General features: G+C 37.6%; 1 protein-coding gene across 1 annotated transcript in view; it reads right to left on the reverse strand.

Annotated features, from left to right (window-relative positions):
- LOC120516035 (leucine-rich repeat-containing protein 72) overlaps positions 1 to 14060 on the reverse strand; it is a 56044-nt gene extending 41984 nt beyond the window's left edge. Inside the window, exons 1-3 of the mRNA XM_039737466.1 lie at positions 13997 to 14060; positions 9398 to 9471; positions 1187 to 1256 (exon numbers count right to left, since the gene is read on the reverse strand). Coding sequence (XP_039593400.1) covers positions 1187 to 1219 — 33 coding nt within the window. The 5' untranslated portion in view covers positions 1220 to 1256; positions 9398 to 9471; positions 13997 to 14060. The remainder of the gene's footprint in view (positions 1 to 1186; positions 1257 to 9397; positions 9472 to 13996) is intronic.
- Positions 14061 to 17343: the final 3283 nt, after the last annotated feature.

A 17343-nucleotide genomic window follows, 5' to 3' on the forward strand; every position in this document is an offset into this window, starting at 1 on the left:
ACTATAGTGACAAATACAGAATCTCATTACAACAAAATACTTTTTAGATCCATGGAAGTTTGTTGTAACGTAATTTTACCTGTATATATATATATATATATATATATATATATATATATATATATATATATATATATATATATATATATATATATATATATATATATATATATATATATATATATATATATATATATATATTCTCTCTCTATAGCTTGTCTTAATATAAATAGGGGATAATGCAAACATTTAGTAATCCAGAATCAACACACATGATGTGCTTCTTGAACTCATCAGTTTTAAAATAAAAAAAAAAACTAGCTAACTTCAGGAACTGGAAATGAACTTTTGATATTCTAGTCTACATGTATGCTGGCTTCTACTCATAGTTTCTATTTCTTATGAATCCACTAAAAATAAACACTTGTAAACATATGTCCAATTACAAAATGATCTGATTTTCCTCCATTGGATGGATTACTTTTGTGTACTCCAGGAAACAGGCAGTTTTTAGGCAGGGCACAAAAAAACATCTTGTTAACATACAGTAATTGTGTTCACATACTGGAAGTAACACAGATACTGTAACAAGTTAATAAAACTAAATAATAAGTTATTTGTAGACACTAGTTTTCAGCATTATGTCATATTTGACTAGACCTAGCTATTTTGGATAAAGTGGGTTTAAATATTTATCTATTCATTTTCTAGTCAATTGTAAAACCTCTTAGCAAATTCAAAACAAAGCTCTGTGAAATCTGTTTAGAAAGAAATCCAACAACTCAGCTAAAAGAATATTCTTTCTGCTTAAAAGGTTGTTAATGCTCATATGTTTGTTGCAGGGAAGAGAGAGCAACGCTCATAAAAGCCTATCAGGCTCATATACTGTAGGATGAATGTAATCATAGGTCTCCAAACATTTGTAGGTAAATAAAAAGCGTGAATTGAATAAAGATTCTATTTAAAAACAGAAATACACCCTGTTTAATAAACCCATTTAAAAATACAATTAGTAAAATACAGAAGCAGATGTGGTTGCCAAGTATTGATGTTCTCTTCAAAAGTATACCATGCCTCATTAAGCAATTTTAAAAGCATTATCGCTACACAGCACAGCAACTAATATAATGAATTTTATCACATACCACATTAGACAAGTTTTGCATGTTTGCTGGATTCACTTTACCTTATTGTTATTCAGCCAGAGGTAATTTAACATCTGGAATCCTGACAGATCAGCAAAATGTATTAATCCACTATATAAAATAAAAAAAATATATTTAATGCATATAATTGTTATTGATTCATTTGTCAGAACAATCATTATTGTAGTTAAGATTAAATCAACACAATCCTGAAACCAGCCTTGCATGGGACGCTCATCCATCACAGGATATACTCACTCACTCACAATAAGTAACATAACATGCATGTTTTTGAGATATAGGAGGTAAATGTAGACAGTGCCAGACAACTCATTAGGCGACACAGTCAAAACAAAAAACAATGTTGCTTTCTCAGAACATGTGCCTTCATTGGCACTACCAATGAACAGTTAAATGATGTGGGTGAATGGGCAAGGTGTCGAGGTCACTGCACACTTAAAAAAGTGCATTGCAAATGAAGACTTGTGAGAGGAGTGTTTCAAGATGAAAACGCAAAAGCCATCAGGTGCTCAGTACCTCAAAAGGAAGAAGGATTAAGTAGAGAGGAGAACTAAACACCAGGGTATGAACATTCTGTCATTGTGTAAATCGCGTTTGTTTTATTGCCACAGCATGATGGCGTCACTATCACTATTAGCACAAATGTAGGTCAAATAAACTTGCTTCGCTAGATAATGGATGTGCAAAGTTAGTATGCAGGCTGTTAACCACTTGCTTTTATTTACTGTAGATACACAGATAGTCTTTTCTTCAAATATATATTAGTGCTATCAATACATCATAGAAATCACCAAGTTCTCTAGTGGTCAGAAACGTTTTAAGGAAAAGATTTTACATTCAATAAAGTTACTGTAATGCCCTAATTACTTAATACCTAATACCTCAATGGCCATGTTTAGTCAACAGGCAATATGCCACTAGGTTTGATTGTGCTTATATCCTTGATCATTCAATAGCTGCAATCATTGACACGAGTCAATAATATTGTAATAAACGATAATAGGGGCAACTGCTTAGGAGTATTTCAGAGTACTGTTATTTACGTAAGTTCAGATGTAAGCCCTTAAATGTTGTTAAATGCTAGTTCTAAAAGATCTGCAATTATTGTGTTATGTTAAGTGATATAATGCATAACACACATAATTCCAGAGATAACTGTGTTCTTTAATTTATTCTTACATTCAGATATTTTAACTGTGTATTTGCCTCAATGTTTATTATTATTATTATTACCTTGTGTGCACCTTGCATGTATTTAGTTTGCCATTAATTTAGGTTCCTGTGTTTTTCACATCCATTGTTTGTGCATTTATTTTGTCATGGCCAATGATGGACCTTGACTATGTCTCCAGACGGGCTTTGACTGGCACTGAACTTGCCCAGAGGGGACTGGGCGGTCTCTTGGTCTGGAACCCCTACAGATTTTATTTTTTTCTCCAGCCTTTGGAGTTTTTTTGTTTTTCTGTCCACCCTGGCCATGGACCTTACTCTTATTCTATGTTAATTAATGTTGACTTATGTTTATTTTTTATTGTGTCTTCTATTTTATTTTGGCTAACCTCTCTCTCTCTCTCTCTCTCATTTCTCCTAGGGCACGAAGTAGAAAATGGCCGACAGTGGGGTAACTCGCGTTGAAATCGTAATTGAGGAACTCCAAGCACTTGATGAAAAGATTCAGAAACTCCTGTCCCGACGGAAATACCTGAGAAATCTGAAGGCCCGGCTGTTGGATAAACCGTCCTTGCCATCTGGAACCGGCGAAACATCAACCCCGCGTTGTGCCGACCTCACCCGCGTCTGTAGGAGCGGCGCGCTGCTGACCTCGGTGGATTTCAGCTATGCAGGCGGGGTTCAAGGCCAGAGCACCTCCATCGGCACAGGCGAGCATTTTATCTCAGAACCGGTTTGACCCTCTCCGCGTCCCCATTTCGCCTTCAGCACCTGGTGATGTATTAGTGGTAGGTGATTCCATCGTTAGAAACCTTAATGTCGCATGCCCTAATGCAAAATCGTTTGTTTCTTGTTTTCCCGGTGCTCGTGTCCGAGATGTAATGAAACGTCGCCAGCAGTCTACGAGAAACACAAGGAGAGGGCAGTTGGATCAATCGTCTTGCATGCCGCGTAAACGATATAAGGCACCGACAATCAGAAATCCTGAAGGCTGACTTCGCAGCTCTGATTAGAGACACGAAGGAGAGGACCCCATCGGCAAAGCTCTTCGTTTCGGGTCCACTACCTCTCGTCAGACGATCCAACGAGTACTACAGTCGTCTGCTAGGGTTGAACAACTGGCTACAGGGTTTCTGCAAGAAGAAGGATGTCGGTTTCATCAACAATTGGAATCTCTTTTGGAAAGGCGCGTCTCTTCAAGCGTGATGGCCTGCATCCGAACAGTTTCGCGCCGGGTCCTCTCCGAAAACATATCGAAGGTAATTCGTTTTCTTGACTATCTATCTCTGCTCTTAACCCCTTCCGAAATAATACTGCTGTGCCAGGACATGATGAATGTTTAATAGAGTCTTCCGTTAAAGTTCACACCATTAATACTGTAATAAGCAATCTCAATGCACGTAGAAAACCTAGGAAATACGGCATAAACTCCAATAATCTAATTAAAATCACTATTTTAGAGGAACAATGTATTAAAACTATAAAACAGATCACAGATTAAACAAAAATATACACAGAGCGCTAATAATAATAATTTAGTTCCTATTCCAAATAACAATACGCACATAGTACTCATCTCTGCACCTCCGAAACATTAAATATGGCACTATTAAATGTCAGAGCTTTAACTAACAAAACGTTTTTATCAACGATCTTATTAGTGATAAAAATAGATCTTATTGCACTAAATGAAACATGGCTGAATTCAGATGCGCGTCAGTTTTAATCGAATCTGCCTCCGGATTACAGTTTTACTCATTCAAACCGCCAGGGAAAAGGGGCGGATTGGCTAACATTTACTCGAGCGATTAAAATGTAAAGATGTCAGTTTTGGTAAGTTCAAGTCCTTTGAGTATCTCGCCGTTGTTATTCATGGAGATTCTCAAGTTCTAGTACTATCCGTGTATAGACCTCCTAAATATAACGCTCGTTTTTGAGGAATTCTCTGACTTAATGTCAATTTTAATTACTAACTATGACACACTCCTAATAGTTGGCGACTTTAATTTTCATATAGATAATCAGTGTGATCTAAAAGTAAAAGAATTTATGAACCTCCTGGATTCTTTTGATTTGAGACAACTCATAAATCAGCCTACACATAAAGCAGGTCATACATTAGACTTAGTGATTACTAAAGGACTGAAAGTTGATATAAAACAGATCATTGATATTGGTCTATCAGACCATTTTCTTCTACTTTTAATATAGAAATAATGATAAAAACACTCATGAGAAGCATATTGTTAAAAACGCTTCTTTGATTCGCAGCAGCTTTAAAACTTACAAACATTTTAAGCAATCAGTCCGTTTATAGTGCCAGCTATAATAGCGAGGACAATGTAAATAGTAAGGTGGAAAGATTTAATTCTAAAGTGAGAGCTGCTGTTGACATAGTTGCACCTGAAAAGACAGTGAAAAAATCTTCTAGCATTGGTATACCATGGAAGACCCAAAGAGTGTCTGATTTAAAGAGAACATGCCGTAGAGCTGAGCGTCAATGGAGGAAGACTAAACTTACTATCAACCACGAAATATTAAAAGTCAAAATAACAGAATACAATAACACTGTCCGTCTTGAGAGACGCTGCTATTTCTCAAGATTATAAATAACAATGCTAGTAATCCTAGAGTCTTATTTTCAACAATTGATCACCTACTAAACCCAGGTAGCTCAAAGGAATGCCTCCTAAGTGCTTCCAGTGAAACCTGTGAGGCTGTCGCTGTATTTTCAATCAAAAATTAATGATATTAGAAATAACATAGTATATCTCCCCAACACTAAGGATCCCCTAAACCCCAACATCCTGTTATAAACAAATTAAACTCTTTCACTAGGATAGATTTACCTGATTTACAAAAATAATATCTCAATTAAAACCCTCCACCTCGTCCTTGACCCGATACCAACAAGGTTTTTCAAAGAAGTATCAGGCGTGCTAATTGATAATGTTCTTGACATAGTAAATTCGTCACTAGATACTGGGGTCTTCCCAGACTGTCTTAAGACTGCTGTAGTTAAACCCCTACTTAAGAAACATAATCTTGACCCTCGCTCTTGAAAATTTTAGACCCATCTCTAACCTGCCCTTCTTAAGTAAAGTTCTAGAGAAGGCAGTCATTATGCAGTTAAATGACCACCTAAATAAACATGCTATTCTTGATAAATTTCAGTCAGGTTTTAGAACAAATCACAGCACAGAAACTGCACTCGTTAAAGTAGTAAATGACTTGCGGGTAAATGCAGACAGAGGCCATTTATCTGTTCTCATCCTCTTAGATCTGAGTGCTGCATTTGACACCATTGATCACAACATTCTTAGAAATCGCCTTAGTCAATGGGTGGGCCTCTCTGGCAGTGTCTTAAATTGGTTTGAATCCTACCTGACAGGGAGAAAATATTTTGTTAGTTGTGGGAATTACAACTCAAGACACATGATATCCAATATGGTGTTCCACAAGGCTCTATCCTGGGTCCGCTGTTATTCTCAATCTACATGCTTCCGTTAGGTCAGATTATCTCAGGGCACAACGTGAGCTACCACAGCTATGCTGATGACACACAGCTGTACTTATCAATAGCACCTGATGACCCTGATTCTATTGATTCACTAACACAATGTCTGACTAGTATCTCAGAATGGATGAATAGTAATTTTCTCAAGTTAAATAAAGAGAAAACTGAAATTTTAGTGATCAGCAATAATGGATACAATGAGGCTATTAGAAATAAACTGGATACATTAGGATTAAAAGTCAAGACGGAGGTAAAAAGCTTAGGGGTGATTGTTGACTGTAATCTGAATTTTAAATCACATATTAATCAGATCATTAGGACAGCATTTTTCACTTAAGAAACATAAGTAAAGTTAGACCTCTTATATCACTGAAAGATGCTGAGAAATTAGTTCACGCGTTTGTTTTCAGTCGACTAGATTACTGTAACGCACTCCTCTCAGGACTACCCAAAAAGATATAAATCGTTTGCAACTAGTGCAGAATGCAGCTGCTAGAATCCTAACTAGGAAAAGAAAATCAGAACACATTACTCCAGTTTTGATGTCACTACACTGGTTACCTGTGTCATTCAGAATTGACTTTAAAATTCTGCTTATGGTTTATAAAGCCTTAAATAATCTCGCCCCATCTTATATATAGAATGTCTGACACCTTATATTCCAAATCGTAACCTCAGATCCTCAAATGAGTGTCTCCTTAGAATTCCAAGAACAAAACTTAAAAGAAGTGGTGAGGCGGCCTTCTGCTGTTATGCACCTAAAATCTGGAATAGCCTGCCAATAGGAATTCGCCAGGCTGATACAGTAGAGCACTTTAAAACACTGCTGAAAACACATTACTTTAACATGGCCTTTTATAACTTCATTTTAATCGTAATTTAACTTAATCCTGATACTCTGTATGTTCAATTCATCATAACAACTATTCATGGTGGCTCTAAAATCGGTACTGACCCCTACTCTCTTTTCTGTTTCTTTTTCCGGTTTCTTTGTGGTGGTGGCCTGCGCCACCTCCACCTACTCAAAGCTTCATGATGCTCCAACAATGATGGACGGATTAAAAGGAAGAAGTCTACGTGACCATCATCATCATCAAGCCCTTCCGTGAGAACCCTAAATCCAAAGAGGACTGTTTCATTTATGTTAGGTAGAATGCCCAGAGGGGGCTGGGCGGTATCATGGTCTGGAATCCCTACAGATTTTATTTTTCTCCAGCCGTCTGGAGTTTTTGTTTTTCTGTCCCCTGGCCATTGAACCTTACTCTTATTCGATGTTAATGTTGATTTATTTTTTATAATTATGTCTTTCATTTTTCTATTCTTTAATATGTAAAGCACTTTGAGCTACTGTTTGTATGAAAATGTGCTATATAAATAAATGTTGTTGTTGTTGTTGTATTTTTCTATTCATTTTGTAAAGCACTTTGAGCTACATTTTTTTGTATGAATATGTGCTATATAAATAAATGTTGATTGATTGATTGACTGAATATGGAAGAATAATAAAAGCTCCATGATAACAATGACCTGGCCTGCAGTCAAGCTCAGGTCTTTGAGGCTGTCAGGTGTCAGTGCAAATCACTGGGGCACCATAAATTCACAAAAGGAAACCTTTTCCAAGGAAATGTATTTAAGACCAACATGCTAATTAGCAAATTAGTAATTAGTAAATACTGTGACGTCCCGTCGAATAAACACACTCAGGGGCCACTTGTCTGGGGGAGTCTTTCAAATACAGACTGGCTTTTTATTGAATATGCCACGATATAAACGATGCCCTACCGATGCCCGTTGTCTGGGTCACGGGGACACCTCCAAAATAACAAAGATAATTCACCTTCGTCCTATCCATGGACATAGAATAACTAGACGCCTCATGACCAGCCCAATCGTACGTCAACGTCGTCGCCATATTGCGAGTGGCACTGCTGTGGAGTGAAGTAATGGATAAGATGCCTCACACATGTTCTGCTTGGGATTTTACAAACCGCTGTACACTCCAAACCAGATCCCGGGGGATTACATTTCATAGATAAGGCTGAACAATCATTTTGGCTATATTTGGCCATTTGAAAATCCCGTTTTATAATCTTTACTTTAGCTACGCCAGGCTAAGCTAGCAAAGCTATGCATTTATGTGCTCAAGTGAGCCTCCAAACAACGTTTTGGCTAAACGTATTTAGCCACTAACTATGTTGATTGTTGTTAGCTGTTAACATTTCTCAAGGAGCACATTGAGGAAACACTGTTTGAAATTGACAACCATCATTTTATGCTCATGTCTTTAGTTGTGTCTGTCTTCCACAAACTAAGGCTGCACCATATTGCGAGACTGAATACTCTCAAATTACAGGATCTGAGTGAGCGAGAGGGAATGTCAGTCTGTAGGAGATCAGTGAGGTTGTGGGGAGCTTTAAATGTTAAGAGCCGTATTTAGTATTGTATTCTGTAGTTAACACAGAGCCAGTGAAACAGAGAGAGTAGGTGTACTATGTTCAGTGGATTTAGAACAGCAGGTTATTATCCTGGCAGCAGAATTTTGAAGAAGTTGTAAGCGATGGATACGTTTTTGTGGGATGCCAGATAGAATAGCATTACAGTAATCTATACGTGAGGTGACTCGGGCATTAATCAATACTTCAATACTGTGTTTGCGTAAGAACAGGACGAAGTCTTGAAATGTTTCGGAGATGGAATAAGGCAGCCCAAGAAATGCTACTTATATGGGAGGAATTATTTAATAATAATTATTATTATTTAATAATTGCCATTATTAGTGTATAAATGGATATAAACAATTGCATTTCAACGATTCGCCAAAATCTGTTGTATGTAAACGATACTTTTTTAAACGTTATTGTTTTTTCATCGTCTACCTGTATTAGTTTAAATGGCACTTTTGCCACTCGCAATAAGGCTGACGCGCTGACGTATCGTATCGACTGGGAAATACAGTGAATGCGGCGTCTATCTATATATGTCTATGGTCCTATTTACCTCTTTAACTGTTCGTTCCCTTCACCACTTGATGCTGTCTTCCTTTCGCTCCAGCCACAGCTACCACTTCCGACCACCACTTCCCCTTTTCTTCACACACCGTTAATTAACCCCGTTCCTTGTCACTCAACTCTTTTTCTCTAGGGAGGTGCCCCAAGCCCTTACAAAAAGTGTCCCCCCAAGACTCCATCCCAACACTGCTTCCACTCCCTACAGCCCATGCAATGGCAATACACGTCGCTCTAAAATATAGGGAACTGGCCTCCCAATGAACAAGCTGTGCTTCAATTCTGAATATTGTGCCCAAGACCCATCAGTATGTTTCCTTCAGAACATACACACAGACAAATCTGGAAAAATCACCACCTCAAAACAAAAAGTGCAAATCTCAACTACAGAAAGTAGCTGCCTAAAGTATTCTATTGCTGAGACAATAAATAATAGCAGTTGTGATGTGAATCGCTCTTCAAATCCCAGTTTTATCCACATCCCCGCCCTCCAGCCCGGTTCCATGCAGAGATCTGTGAATCGGATTTACTTTACTCACGTGTTTGCCAGGCACAGCTCAGTGACATCGGATGCTCTCTTTATTCCACGCTTCTTTGTGTAATCTTTGATAATCTAATAGGAGAAACAACGTCGTAGTAAGTTGATTTTATAAGTAGTACTTCCAATACAAATTAAGAACCACTGAATATTGGCAGTGAAGCGCAGAAAACACCTGTAAGGTTACGATTTGGGGCGACTGCAATGTAGAAGAAGCAAACTGAGAGTCAACGATTAAACATGAAGGTACTAAGCACAAGTAAATCAACAACTTTTTATCATAATGCTGGGGTTATGGAACAGGCCTGTTTTAGAAAAGAATTTCTAAAGCGCTGAACAATCCCCCACCTCTTCGCAGGAGGCCATGTCTCCGCTAGCGCCCAGTCGGCGAGTTGACCGTTGCTAGGATACAGAGCTGCGAACTTCGCCCAGCGCGCGCTAACGGCTGGCAGGCTGGCTGGCTGTGGTTTGGTTTTCGCTCCTGTGAGTTTGCAAGCGTCGACTTTCCGTCTAAATGTGTATCACACAAGGGCCGAAACAAAGCGCCAGTCTTGTTCGGACCTCTGATATCGTCCATAAGAATGAAATCTTGTTTTCAGAAATAAAGGTGACGTGTTGGGTATAACTTTAAGAACATGTGCAGTTATTTTTGATGCTTTCTAGTTTTGTGACTGCGAAAAATCCATCATTGCCATCTCGTTGATCTGCAGATATCCACAGCAATGGACAAAAGAACTGCAATGGGATGAAGCGGCGCGTACGTTTTCAGTTAGCGGTGCCAATAATCTTTTATACAGGGTTATCTTATTAATGTTTGCTAAGGTGTAACTACAACACTGAACAACATGGTTTCTCAGACGTTTTACTTCCTGAAAATGTCTGGGCGATTACGATAGACGGCTTCAACGTAAACACCAACAGGATTTCAGATCGAGTGTATCACGTTGGAATTTGGAGAAACGTTAGATTGTCTTTTCTTTGGTTCAGTAGTTGCTTGATGATGACATTGGTGACACATTGCATTGGTGCATTTGCTGCTGATTTTCGTTTGTATTCAGCATCTAATACTTCTCTTTTCAGTTTAAAACAACTTTGGGCCAGCCTTAATGGATTCCACATGCCCTGCTATCCCTTTTCCATTGTTGTAATGTCCTGGTGAAGTCTTTCACCATGTTCACTTCTGAGTGCACAAAGATTAACAGGGTAGAAGTCCAAGTGTGAACGCAGAAGCTGAATCTTTAGCAATATATTGTACTTTTTGCTTTGCTTGAAGTATATTGTCAACCACCTGGACGTGCAGTAGTTTGGGGCTTTGTACACTCATAACAATACTGGTTCTTTAAAGGCACAGTATGGTTCCTTACTTGGTTGTGTGGTTCCTAATTGAGCCATTGCTTGACAAAAGCACCATTTCATTCTGGGAAATGCTCTTTGCCTGTGAAATTTGTTCTTTTTGATTTGAAAAATTTCCTAATATGTAAGAAGAAAATCTTTAATGTATGATATACTCCCTAGCAGGACACTAAGAGGTTAAGAAATTCTGGATTTAGCCCGTGTTAATGTAGGAATGTAGCAAGAGTCCTTCTGAAATAATGAGCCATGAGGTATTTCACAAATTTGTTACCATCTATTCTTTACTGTATGGAGCCAGTTATGGATCTAAATAAATAAAGGTTCTTTCTAGAACCTTCATATGGATGGGTCTTTTGGGAAACAAAAATGGTTCCCCCATTGCATTGTTCTGAAGGACCACACTGGCACCTTTATTTTTAAGAGTGTAGACGGTAAGAACATTCTCAGCAACATCCTTTTTTGCATTCCATGCGATTTCTTCTAGCCCTGTTAGATCTTTATTTCACTTATCATCGATAACATGTCCAATAAAGATACCTTCTGTAATCTTGGCATCAGTTACACCTTCACCCTCCTTGTTCATCAATTTCACAGACGTTTTGATCAGTATAAGTTTTATACGAAGAGGAGACAAAAATGTACCACATATTTCAGCCCTGGAACCAAAAAAAAAGCATAAAGAACAAAGCGACCAGTTCTTTTTAATGGAATGAGACACTTTAGCACAATTTTCCCATTTGAAAATGAAACAGCAGTACTTGGTATGTCTGAGCTGTATTCCTAGTTGCAATGCCACTACTTTCAGATCACCACAGATGTTCAGTTGGTAGTTGTTTCACTGTAACTGTAACTTATAATATGAGACAAAATCATAAAAATAAGTGATGTAAAAAAACTGAAATACAGAAAAACTCAAAGGTGATTTTTGTGATTAGCAGGCCAGAATCCATAAGATACAAACAAAAGTGTTCAGGACGCAAAATCTTCATTGTCTGTAAGTATTCTACAGATATTGACCTTAGAATACTATAAATGTGACTATCCTATTGCACAAAATTCGCTGGGTGTTTCCGGTAACATGAAGGGATGCCTGTCACCGCACGTTTTAGTTGCTGGCAGTTATTGATGATAATGAAACCCACTCATTTGGCTCTGTTTTAGTACATACAAATTCAAATTGTTTTAATTAATCTATCTATCTTTATTAATGTTAATGGTGCTCTTTCATAGCAGTTGAAAGATGAATTTGCATACAAAAAAGTAACTGATCAAATAGACGCATTTCTATAAATATGCAGTGAAACTGATTTGAATTGCTTGTGGTAAAACATGAGTTTTACAATGTAAATGCTTCCATAGGGCGGCACGGTGGGTAGTGCTGCTGCCTCACAGTTAGGAGACCCGGGTTCGCTTCCCTGCGTGGAGTTTGCATATTCTCCCCGTGTCTGCGTGGGTTTCCTCCGGGTGCTCCAGTTTCCTCCCAGAGTCCAAAGACATGCAGGTTAGGTGCACTGATGATTCTAAATTGTCCCTAGTGTGTGCTTGGTGTGTGTGTGCTCACCCTGCGATGGGCTGGCGCCCTGCCCAGGGTTTGTTTCTTGCCTTGCGCCCTGTGTTAGCTGGGATTGGCTCCAGCAGACCCCCGTGACCGTGTATAACCGATATAGCGGGTTAGATAATGGATGAATGAATGTTTAAATATGTTATAGACCAGTGTTTCCCAAACTTGGTCCTGGGGACCCCCTGTGGCTGCAGGTTTTTGTTCCAACCAGATTCCTAATCAGTGACAACACCTGATAGCACTGATCTCATTTAATTAGCTGGGATTATTTTTCTTTTATTTTACATTCAGAAAAAGCACAGCAGCATGATTTTTATATTTATAAGACATTTAGAAATATTTCTGCTTTTGCTATAGATTTAAATGCTGAACTCTCTTTCGTTGATTTCATTATATTTTGCCCTTTCTCTGTGCAGTTTTTCCCCTTCATTGTATCATATTAATGACAATTAAAAATGAGCAGAGCAGACACGCTGGCAAACACCACTGAATAATCAAAGGCTGCAAGTACTTTAGCATCAGACCCACTAATTAGTAAATAATGGATTAATTGAACAATTAGAACACCTAGAAAAATAGAATGAAAATCAGATGAAAATACTGTTAAAAAGAAAAAAAATACATTATTCCCATATAACTGCTTGATACATTTGAATATACTGAATATATATATATATATATATATATATATATATATATATATATATATATATATATATATATATATATATATATATATATTTTACCAAATTTCGTTTTCTAATTTCTATATTGTTCCCAAAACACAGAACTTGGGAAATAACACATTAGTTGATCAGCCCAGTAGTCCAATTAAAAACAAAAACCTGCAGCCACAGTGTGCCCCAAGGACCGAGGTTGGGAAACACTGTTATAGACTATGTCTATTAAAAAGACTGCAATTGTATATTACTGTATAATTGTAAATAGAGGTATGTTTAAAATAAAAAGCATATCTATCTATCTATCTATCTATCTATCATTGGAATTGCTGTGTGAAGTTGAGGTTAATTGTTAGCTTCATTGGCATGAAAGTTGTGTAAGGGGTGTAATTTTTGATTTATTTTTCATCTCTTGTTTTTGTAAGGATTGTGAACCCTTTAGACTGGTGGGATTCTGTGTTTTCCTCTGATGCATACATCTTTTTCACAACTTGAATTCAGGAGTCTAGTTTTTGGAGCACTAGAGGGCAGACTTTCTCTTTCAAACAACTCATTTCACTTAAGACACTGCAGTACAAAAAACAAAAAATCCCTGAGGCTATGTTGCCTTGCTTTGGTTTTTCTATTCTGTTGCTGCCATAGCTATGGTTTCTTGCCCCCCCTTATTGTGAGAAATGCCTCCCAAGAGCCACAAACAGTTATATCCCACGTCTACAAATGTCTCACATACTTCTCATTTTGGTTATCCCAGTCCTGCACAATAATCCTTTAACTGTTCAGTTGTTAGTCATCATTGTTTACTATGCTCAAGACCTCATTGTTCTCATCTAACAAAAAGCTTCATTTTTTTCTGTTTTTCTGTTTCTACTCCTTTTGGCCATACATATGTTTATTTCAATTCATTTTATTTTATCCTGTTCACTGCACACAATGACCATTTATTTTCACAGTTGTTAAAAATTAAAACATTTTAGAAAGGTAATATATATAATTAACAATATTGTACCTGTTTTAATAAAGCAGCTATAGCCTTAGTCCAGGGGTCTTCAATCACAGTCCTGGAGGGCCGCAGTGGCTGCAGGTTTTTGTTCTAGCCTGGTTGCTTAATTAGAAAGCAATCCTTGCCAATTATTTAATTGCATGGCTTGGTAGTGCTTTAACTCTGTAAAGTCAGGTAATTCTCATATCCTAGGTTTTTTTCCCCTTACTAATTATATCATCCAAATGATTTGAAGGCTGAAATGGATGAGTAATTCTCAGTCCTTCAATTTTTTCTCTTCACTTTCCTTCCAAGTATTTAATTAAACCCAATAGTAAATGATAAATACACACAGGTGTAAATGGTAACAAGCTAAATGGAGAAATGCTGGTCTCTTTTGTCATTTGCTTGTTATTGCTAATTAGGTGCAATTACAACTAAGAATACAGCTGCTTAAGCAATAAGGGTTCAAAATCTTAACGAGCGAGACAACTAAAGTGAAGCAGAAGTGTTACTTGAGCGATAAGTGCTGCTTATTAAGCAATTGGGTTGGAGCAAAATCCTGCAGCCACAGCGGCCCTCCAGGACCGTGATTGAGGACCCCTGCCTTAGTCAATATGTCTGCATGGGATTTCATAATAAAATCACACTCATAATTCTAAAATGTTTCTTTGAACTTAAGTCAAAATAGTAACTGATCAGAAACTCATTTTCTATCAAGATAAGTCATTCTTTTCATAACAACTGATATTCATTAAAATTACTAAACCTTTATTCAATCATGTATCTCTTTATACACATGTTGTCCATGTATGAATGCCAACGGCCAGTTTATTGGGAAATGTCCAACAGGGAATAATTATTAATAGTGTTGTACCTGATGTGACCATAATCCTAGTTGACTTGTGCAAGTGGTGCAGAATGAGAAAACACCGTTTTTCACTGTTGAACTACAACAGATGAGTGAGCACTGAAAGATGTGAATGGTCAAGGTAGCATTAGTTGATGACAACAAATGAACACAAGAATTAAAAGTAAAATAGAAAAATAAAATTGGCAGAGAAACATCATAAACTCCATCTAAGTCCACCTAGTCAACATCTGTGTCATTGAAATGAGCTGGAAAAAACAGAGCTCACAATAAAGCATCAAACAGAGATTCATTTCAGTAAATGGCTGTACCTTAATGGCATATGTAATAGGGGAGTAGCAACTGGTCAGGTGCAAACCCGAAATGGACTCGAAAAAGGATGAAGAGAATTTTGCGGTGTTACACTAACTGCGTTTCTGTACGTGTCTTACCTGCCATACACTGTTATTTGAGCTTCATGTATTAATTGAGTGGCAGAATTTGGCTCAATGCTATGGACAATGGAAAACTAAGTCACTGGTGGATCCAGGAGGAATAAGAGTGTTGCTACAAAATTATGCAAGATATTCATAAGGCCTGGAACAAGTTATAGACCATGACAACCCTTATACTCATTGTTAGGAAATTAGGATGAGGAGGTCTAATAACAGGATTGAGGAATAATGGTACTATAATGGAGGCAAACAATAGAGGGGCAAATTACAAAAATAATTTATTAAACAAAAAGTACTGCTTACATGTTCTGATTACATGCTCAATAAATAATAATTTACAAACAAGTGATAAAAAAATACAACAAATGAAAAAAAAAATGTCATATAAGGAGAAAGGTGCTTTAATGGTTAAAGAACTTTTTTCCTTATTTGAAAAAAGTAACTTTTCTGTCTCTCTCTTCTCTTTTTTACACAAAAAATAACCAAAGCTTTTATGCCTTGTCTAACTCAGTTTCTCCACAATTGAAAGGAGAAGAGAATTTCAAAGATCAGACAGTACTGATTACTAAGTCGTACTGTGACCGATACACCTGAGGAGCCCACTCAGACATGCACTGACAGCTTCTAAACTCTTTGGGGGCACCATGTGATGGAGCATACAAAGCTGTCCTCTACCTCATCATAACTTGTTACAATTCCCACTCTAGTGCACACATGCACCTGTGCACCTATTCCCCCCACTCCTATTCGCACAGACACAAACCAATCGCTTTTCACCAGCAACTTCTTGAGGTGCAAATCCTCCACCTATATAGTTTATTTGTTCACTCTTCCTAGCCAAACCCAGGATGTGGAAATTTCTCACTTCCTGGCTGTTGCTGTCCAGATTCCTGCCAGCAAAGAGGTGAAATGCACTCAGCATAAGTCCCATCTGATGAGACTTTTGAGCCCAGGTGACTGAGCCACCATCCCTTCCTTGCCCAACGCTTTCTTTGCCCTAATCCAGGGGTGTCCAACTCTGGTCCTGGTGGGCCGCAGTGGCTGCAGGTTTTCATTCTAACCATCTTCTTAATTAGTGAGCCATTTGTGCTGGTGATTAACTTGTTTTGCCTTAGTTTTAATTGATGTGACCCTTTAGTTGTTTTTTCTTTTTCCTTAATGAGCAGTCAAACAATAACAAGACACAAAACAAGCCGCCACATGACCAGCTAACCTGAAAATAAAGGATGGTGAAGGTCATGTTGGTCAGCTCAGGTCACCAAAACTTCGTGGTCTTAGAAAAAACAGAAAATCAACAGTCTGCTGTGGTGGAATGGGAGCAGCTACAAGTCATGATATTCAGTAATGGCTTTAATTAACAGCAAGAATTGGCTTCTCACTAAGAAACTGGTTGGAGTGAAATTGGATGGAGTTTGACATTCCAATTTAGCTGGTCATCTGTAGGCTCGTTTCACATCTCATTTCAGTTTGGCTGCCATTTAATGAAGAAACAAATCAATTCAGAGGACTGAATCCTTAAAAACAGGGCTATTAAAATGAAGGGAAAAGGCTAGTCCTTGCACGACACTTAAGAAGACAAATCAATACAACATATACAACATGGGGAGTGTACAACTTTTCTAAAGTCGGTGACTATTTTATACACCAAAATATGGGGAGAGCAAAGGAGATGCCAAAAATGTTTAAACAGTGAAGAACTACTTCATGTAGACTTTTAAAAAGGCACAATGGGCAATAGCACAGGTAGTTTGTCAAGAGAAAACACAAGAATAAAAAATATACCATGTTCAAGTGGCAAATAAGCAAGAAAATTCTTCCTTAAATATCACTGAAACATACAATGAAAATTAGGAGCAATGATCACTGTAAACAACTGGAAGACAGAAGGTGCTGAAGGTGTAAATACCACAGGTCAAAATACCACAGATCATTAGACTATGTTCATTCTGAAGGTTGTAATGGCATCAAGAGGAGCAAAAGTTCCACTTTGAAAGCATTGGATTGTAGTTCATCATCACAACCCGTCAATGAGATAAGTCGTCCAACATATTATAGGTTTTACATTTGTA

Source organism: Polypterus senegalus, chromosome 15, assembly GCF_016835505.1.
Source record: "Polypterus senegalus isolate Bchr_013 chromosome 15, ASM1683550v1, whole genome shotgun sequence".
NCBI classification, from domain to species: domain Eukaryota; kingdom Metazoa; phylum Chordata; class Cladistia; order Polypteriformes; family Polypteridae; genus Polypterus; species Polypterus senegalus.